At 30.8% G+C, this 8,462-nt stretch overlaps 1 protein-coding gene across 6 annotated transcripts in view; it reads left to right on the top strand.

Moving 5' to 3' along the window:
• The window catches only part of LOC106464591, a 59,622-nt gene that overhangs the window by 13,356 nt on the left and 37,804 nt on the right, over window positions 1-8,462 (top strand). For 5 of the 6 annotated variants that reach the window (XR_002611786.1, XR_002611787.1, XM_022392325.1 and 2 more), the window contains exons 2-6: window positions 1,339-1,461; window positions 2,442-2,544; window positions 3,074-3,164; window positions 3,853-4,038; window positions 6,330-6,455. Coding sequence is in view for 4 of the 6 variants with exons in the window: in XM_022392325.1 (XP_022248033.1) it covers window positions 1,339-1,461; window positions 2,442-2,544; window positions 3,074-3,164; window positions 3,853-4,038; window positions 6,330-6,455 (629 nt within the window). In the remaining 2 variants the exon portion in view is untranslated. The remainder of the gene's footprint in view (window positions 1-1,338; window positions 1,462-2,441; window positions 2,545-3,073; window positions 3,165-3,852; window positions 4,039-6,329; window positions 6,456-8,462) is intronic. The other variant, XM_022392326.1, reaches the window with a different exon arrangement.

Genomic DNA, 8,462 nt, shown 5'->3' with positions numbered 1-8,462 from the left:
TTAGGTATAATAATAATAATAGATTAACGTAATTATTTAGATAAGAATCTGTAGAAAAAGCATTCACCCGCTGGCTGATAATTCAGCACAGATTTGCACTCACACGTAGGCCTAGGACGCTTGGCCTATAGTAGATGATATAACTAAGTTAGATCTAATAATAATAATTTAGATAAGATCATAAGAATCTGTATAAAAAAAACACTTACCTGCTGGCAAGTGATTCATCAGAGATCTAGTAGACCTAGTCCGCCTATCCTGCTAGTAAAGTTGTGTTGTAAACACGCGTACTTGTAAGTTGTAACGTTATTATCAGGCCTATACATACGATTGTTAACAACCGGTTCGTGGAGGTCATTAAATTGCAACAGATACTAATTTGTTAAAACATTTAGGGGGGGGGGTAATTTTTTTGTCTATATTATAAATTAACAAATCGTGTCGAAGTAGAATGGGTCAATAAACTTATTATGCACATCTTATCTTATTATACCTATTATAAATACAAAATTAAAGGTGTGCAGGACTATATATACTTCAACACAGTTATTCATGTTATGTTGACAAATATCTGTACACCATTCAAAATAATCTAACCTCAAATAGAACAACACCTGAAAGTAAGAAACAAGATGTTTGTATCATACCATGTCAATTCTGTAAGAAAGGCTATGAAGGTGAAATGGAAAGAACTTATGACACAAGTTTCTGAACATAAAAATACTTTAAAAATGAAAATACAAACAATGCCATTTTTCTTCATATGAAAGATTCTGCCATCAAATCAATTCGAAATCAACAAGAATTTTATTTTTATACATAATAGATAACTATGTAATGAGAACAATTGTTTGAAAGATTTAATTTCAACACCTTCCAAGGTCATTTTAAGCTAAACACCTTTGACTTCCTGTGTTATAAATGGAATTTGAAGTTCCAGGATCACAAAGGCATTGTTGGCAAGTTTTCCTGCCAGAAGATGATATCTCGCTGAAGAGGATACATGAATGTATGAAAACTAGTTTGTCTAATATCAAGACTTCTGACAGCTTGTTCCATTTACTGTAGATTTTCACTGACTGTGCTACCATTCGTATTGTATGACTTCTCTACGTGCATTATTATGTCATTTCATGGAAGATGTTTAGGTTGCAGTAGTAAGATACCTAATACTTCAGTACAGTAGAATACCACATGCACTTATTTTGTATAAATTATATTGAGGGCTATGTCCCTAAAATAAATACTCCTGGATTACATGCCACATTAACTTGGTACTTATGTGTGTCATTCCATAAATGTGTTTGGGGATACTTGTGTATGTACTCTGGGCTGCAGTTTCCTCTTTTACAGATGCTGATTTTGATTCCTACTGGGAAGATGAATCAAAAAGCAAAAACAGGAATAGAATTCGTGTAGGACGTCAATATCAAGCTACAGTCCCTCAACTTTTAAAGCCAGGTTAGATTTGTATTTTGTTGACATGTCTAATGTAATTATAAGTGTTAGAAACATTTTAATAGGTACATCATATCTGATAGTTATTCACTCGGCAATATTATGTGGTAAACTAGGCTTAATCAGTAGTTTAAGGGGAATAATAATAAACTTGTCTGCATCTTTTCTTTCATGTTTTGATTTTTATTTTTTTGATTGTTGTTGATTCTTTGTGCATTACCAATTTTTTAAATTATGAGTCATACAATGGGCTGTTACTAGAGGTTAAAAATATTAACTAGTACAGAACTTTTCATTCATTAATATTTTATGTATGAAGTAATTGTGTAATTATTTGTACTGAAACTGATGTAATCCAAACTAGCTCCAAATTTTTCCCAGCTTTTATTTCCAAAGTAAAATGTACCAAAGTTTTGTCCAAGCCTTTCTAGTGAGTAGGCAAAATTTGGACCTGTTTTCATTCCTCAAAATCTTCTGATTTTATGGAAAAAAAATTTTATCTGTTTCCTCGCCCAAACCACACATACTGTAAGGTGATAAATAAGCCTGTAAAATATAAAACAACAATCAAAATTTGAGAAATGACTGAGCCTAGTAATGTCTAAAAGACATACACTTAAGCCTAAAAGGAAGTTATAATATAACATTTTAGAAAAGAAATTTTTAATGATTGTATATTCTCACAATTATTTAGAAACCTTGATAATTGTATCCATAAAAAACAATGTATTACAGTTACATGCATTTATTGTACTTACACTTACAAATCTCTTCTTTATCAGTTCTGTTTGTTCAAGTATTTGAAAATCAGGTTATAGAACTGTCACTATAAAAGTGTTTTATTTTTGTAACTTTAATATTTGTATTGTTCATGATAATAAAGTATGTTGCAAAAGCTTTGCTCTGATGTCTTTTTATTAAAGTGTTCATAAGGAGATGTCCATATCTGAAGCCAAAATGTATGAATTTTTATAATTATTAAGGAGAATCTGATGGTAGACAGTTAGAAGACTTGGAGACGCTGAAGTGGAAACCTAACAATGATCTGAGTGATCAACAGTTGGATCAGTTTTTTTCCGTAGCAAGGTTAGTAAATATATCTTTGTATTTTAGTTACACTTCTGAACATTCTTATCTTGCCTGGCATACTGGTCTAATATGCTGAGGTCAGTGTGTGAATATACTACCCCCCCCCCCCCCCTTGATATTAGTGGAAAATAATGCTTTACAAAAATTATTTAGATCAGCATAAAAATTAAGTGAAGAGATAAGCTCCTAAATATAAATAAAACAAATTACAAATACCAAGCCTAATTATTTGTTTACTCCTGACTTAGACCGTTCTGTACATCCTGACCTGTTTTTAATAAAACTCTCCTTTAAGATCCCAGACTATTTGTTTACTACTGACTTAGACCAACTTGCACACCCTGAACAGCTTTTAATGAAATTTATCTTCAAAATTCCAAACTGTTTAATACTAATTTAAGATCCAGCATTGCAGTTCTGTCATACAACTATTGTGATTCAGTAACTAAAATTTTAATTTCTGGTTAGTATAGAATGTTAACTTTAGTTATTAATATTTTGTTGAAGTGTTTGTGGTTTCTTTCAGAGCCGTAAGTTTCTTTGCTAGAGCCATTGACAAATACCAGCATTCAGATAAGGAGTCAGACAAGTGCATACAGACAGCTTTAAGGGGTTTGGTATGTCTGTTGTTATTTTATAACACTTGGTGGTATTTAATCCAAAAATTCAAAATGCCTCTTACTTCACAGTCTTTACCTGAATGTGTGCATCTAAAGAAAATTATCAACATGAAGTTGAAGCTTATAAATTGATTGTTTGAAATTTGTCACCAGTCCTTTTGTCATGTTCAGTCTATTTCAGAAGTGTAGAATAAAAAATGTTCTGTATATTACCAGAAGTAAAAGGGAGTATAGTATTTCATTAAGTTAATATGTGAATCGTATCTTTTAACTGATATGTGAATCTTGAGATCTCGCATTCTGACTAGATGAAAATTTTCAAAATAACAAATATCAAACCAAGTTATCTTTTGTCTGTGTCTTCACTCATCCCATATTTTAGTAACAATTAGGTAAAATACTTCGTTCTTATAACAAATAAACAAGCAGTGCTTTGATATGAAGATGAAGTAATATAAAAATAAATTATGCTTATTTTTGTCTGGTTTAGACTGTGTTATTGCTGGAGGTTTTATATACATGTATTGTTATGTGTATGTATGTAAGAACAAAACTTTTTCATTTTGTATGGTGATAACGTTAAAAAAATTATTATTGCATGTAAACTTTAATTTTTAACAGTAAATATCTAAGTAAATTTTAAAACTATTTTGCTACTTAATGTTTTATTATTTGAAATTCCTAGACAGAGTATGTGACATCTCACCATCCTTGTCACCATGATGCAAACTGTCAGCTTTCTCAGGGATCTTCTGACCCCCAGCCTTCTGGCTCCAACAGTTCCAATGATTGGACTTATGGTGAAGCTCAACTGTTTGCAAGAGCTCTAGAAGCTTGTGGAAAGAATTTTGGAGCCATTAAGAAAGATTTTGTAAGTTATCTTAAACCAGAAATATAGCTTTCAGTTATTGTAAGCTGTCTAACTAAGTTGGGTTTGAAAATAGTCAAAAAGCAATAACATTTCATGATAAAACTGATGGAGTGATAATATTTCTTACAAACATAAACTTGAAGCTTTTAATTCAATTACTTATCTATTGTACTTGGGGAGAGATGTACTCTGTTCTTTAAATACATATTGTGTATGATTTATTCATTGTCATGAATCTGTGGAACTTTCTTCACAGTAATCAAATAACTTGGAACAATGTTCCAGATTTCTTCTGACTGTTGTCAATGATGAACTGCTGTAAAAGGAACAGTAACATTATCAAAATGACAGAGGAAATGTATCAATGCAGCATGTGCTGAAAATGTCTTGCCCCAATGTAGAATACATTTTGCGAACAACATTTTTCCATTTTGTCTACAACGGTTTTAATTGCATAAAAATTATTATTCTTACTTTTTTATTTTTTCTTATTTTTTATTTTATTCTCTCTTTTTTTTTAAAATTATCATGAAAAGACCATCCAGTTAAATGGTTTTGCTTAATAGCTAATATAGTTCTTCATAGTTAAAATGTTGTGATTTGAGTTTTGAGGGTTTTTAGCTGATAACAGGATGTGAAATGGTTCCAAAACTTTTGTAAATAAAGATGTTTTTGGTATTACTGTGTTTCTAATATTTTTTTGTAACTTAATTTTAAGTACATAAAATGCATTTCAAAATTCAGTTTTTTGCCATCAAGACGCAGATCTAGGTAGGTTGAACCAGAAATATCACCATTACGCAACATTAATTTATTGTCTGTAAAACATAAACGTTCAGGTACTTTAACTTTTCATAAGTGTTCAATATCTTTGTCATCTTTAGTGTTAAAGCGCATGATGTATGCAATTAAGTGACAATATACAGTGTATCGTTTTAATAGCTAATGAAATAAAGCTGTAACTCAGGTTTGCAGCAGTATTGTCCAATGTTTGCACAAGTTTCAGAACCCACACTTTTTTATTTGAATTATTACATATATATATTTTTTCTCGGCTTCATAACCAATCATAGCAGTGAAACAGACTAATTGTAATATTGCATGGTGATGGCTTGAATGGGTAATGAAGAAAAACTTTAATATAAATTTAACATAACAGCAAATGTACAACATTTTGACAAGGTTTTATCATCATAATTAGTCTCAAAGTGGGTTCCTCGTCATCGAATTTGAATTCATCAAGACTAATTGTAAATTGCATTAACTGTATTTTTGTGGATTTTTGTTCTTTTTGATAATTTGAATTATAGAGATCTAAAAAAGTTTATTTCTGACTTTTGATGGACTGTAAATTTGTTCTTTTACATTACCTACCTTTCATCAGAGAAATCAGGATATTTGGTAAGTTTAAAATGACCAAGCTTTTCTAGCACATCAGCCAACTACCTCACCCTCCTTTACTTTCTAGTTCAGCTGTCTGTTTTCTTGTGCTGGTTTACTGTTTGGTATATGATTATATTCATACGTGTAAATTGAAGAAAATAAGTTTTTTGTTTTGTTTTTTACCTTTGGTAAAACTCCTTTAGAAAGGCAGTGTTAGAGTGAGATAATTTTCACCTGAATGTTCTTGGATTAACTTTCTCATTTTAAAGTGCTAGGGTTTTATTTTTTTTCATTATTGAGCTCTGGCGTGGCTCTGTTTTATAATTTTTGGTTGCTTAATTTCATTGTTACTATATAAATTGTAACTAATAGTATTGTAAGATGTTATTTGGTAGAATCTGAAATCAAACCTTTCTGAATACTTATGAAAATAATTTTCTAAGTTTATGTTTACTTAATTTAAAATTTTTAATTGTTATTGCACAGTTATACAGAAATTGTGTTTAAAGGGAGTGGCTTTTTATTAGATATTTCCATCTTGGCATATTTAGATGTTGATCATTTACCTAAAGTTTGAGAAGAAACAATTCTACACTTCAAAATTTTAAAAAAGATTTTAAAATAATAGAAATAAAAAATTTAAGTTTCTAACTTGCAAGATGATCAGCAAATGAAAATGAAATACTTACTGAGTTTGGTTACTTTGTCAACTCTAGGTGAAGAGGAGAATAAGTTAAATTTACAAGTATTTCCAGTAAATTTTTAGTATTTGAAATAACAGTTGTTGGAGGTAAAGTACATAAAAATGAGCATATTCAATCAAGGACAAGTCAGTACACTAACTTATCAGTGGTAATGTTCTGATAGATTTTTACTAATTTTTAAAACTGTGTTCTTCATCTTCCTAGTTACCATGGAAACCTGTGAAGAGTATTATAGAATATTATTATCAAGGAAAAGAGGAGCGACCAAATTCTTCTCATAATAATTTAGGTGAACCTTCCACCAGTATGTTTTCTGTAGTAGAGCCAAAAGTAAGTGTGTTTTAAAAGTTTTTTTAAAGAAATATCTTGATATTACACAAGCTATATCTAACAAAACCTTTACTGCTATATTTGGTGTAAATATTATTCACAATATCCTAAAAGTTAAATCTTTCTTGTGTTTAGCTAGCCAGTAGTTGTCAGTTTTGGCTACTGACCCAAAAATTTGAGTGATCAAATAAAACAAGAAGCCTGTTTTAAATTAAAATATAAACATTAAACTTAAATGCAATCCAACTGTCTATTAAACTAATACATATAAGGTGAGAAACACTTGCCAAGCACTATGTACACCTCAAGAGAACAATGGATTTAGCTTTATTTCATTTCCGAATGAACTTATACACCTACACTTACCATTATACATTACCAAGATTCAAGAGGGAAGTCTGCTCTTTCTGTTGGTTATTAGCATGCCAGTCAACTTCAAACAGTCACATAGCAACATAGATTCAACTTTGCGAGTGGGCGTGGCTGACCTTAAACTCAGGAAATGCTTATGAAAGTTAAACTTGGGGGGGGGGGGAGGAATGTCTTCTAAAGATCTTGAGAAACTAATGTAAAACATCTGTTTGTGTACTTTGGATGTCTACAGGAACTGTCTGCATTCCAAAACACAGTTTCTTCTCTACCAGCTCTTAAATTTGAGAAATTGTAACTGTGACCTGATCACGTGATAGCAAGAACTGCAGTTTTAATTGGTGGTTTAGATGTTTCTTTTTAAGATAAAACTTTAAACTATAACGTACTTGATAATAATTATTTCATTAAAATATATTTTGAATGTAACTCAGTAACATGCATAGAAGTGGGTTAACAGGGTTTAAAAATGATGTCATTGCTATAGTTAAACAGTAATCTTTTGCAAATAAGTGCATCTTCCCATATTAAAAATTTTTCAGTTTATCATTATTTGTTATGAAGAGTAGAAACGTGTTACTTTTATAGAGGACCTGTATGAAGTTACCGGCTTTAATAAATTGGTAGCGAATGAAGTGTATTAAAACAACTCCATAATGTAACTTCATACACTTACAATCATAACTATAAATGTTACTGAAATCAACAGTTCTATTAGACTTTGTATCACTTAATGATCTTGTTTGTTTATATGTATACAGTGTAGCAGTTAATAGTTTGTACTTCCAATTAGAGCAAACTATCTACATAGATCAAAACTAAAAATCAAATCAGTAGTCAGCATAGCTATTAGTGAAAAAACACAGTAAACAGAACAAACTGTCAGAAGTGTGATATTAGAGAAATTAGTTTCGACACATTCGTGCGTCTTCTTCAGTCTCATGTTGTCTTCTGTGTGGAAACTATTCTCTCTAATATCAGACTTCTGACAGTTTGTTCCATTTACTGTGGTTTTTCAATGATTGCTATACACGATATTGTGTTCTTTTATCATAATCACTATAGCTAATTAGATAACACTATTCTTCCATTCTTACTTGTAAATATTAGAATTCATTGTTTCTTCAGTTGGACACCTTCACTGTTAACAGTATTTTTGGTCATAAACTTGGTAATTTCCCACAAGGTTCAGCTAGCTTAGGAGATTTGGGTTAGTCCTATATCCATATACTAAGCTAACAATAACAATATAATCTCTATGATAAAAGTATAATAATCGTAATAATTTAATAGTAATAAAATTAGATACATTCTGGGGGACAAGTATGGCCCAGTGGATTTGAGATTCTGTGGTTTTCTCCTTGTTATCAACAAAAACAAATATGAGGCTCTGTGCATTGGAGCTGTGGGTGTTTATAAGAGTGATAGTCAAATCCCACTATTCGATTAAAGTGGCCCAGAAGCTCATAGTGGGTGGTATTGACTATCTGGCTCTGAGTAGCTTTGCACAAAATTTAATAAATCAACAATTAAACATTCTAACCAATACGTTAATCCTTTCAATATGGGTCACATGTGAAAGGCCATGTCATCTCGTTTGTTCACTCACATTCAAAATTTTATTGAACTACTATTTCA

The sequence above is a fragment of the Limulus polyphemus genome, unplaced genomic scaffold, assembly GCF_000517525.1.
Source record: "Limulus polyphemus unplaced genomic scaffold, Limulus_polyphemus-2.1.2 Scaffold1696, whole genome shotgun sequence".
NCBI lineage: Eukaryota > Metazoa > Arthropoda > Merostomata > Xiphosura > Limulidae > Limulus > Limulus polyphemus.
This window is presented reverse-complemented; position numbering and strand designations above follow the sequence as displayed.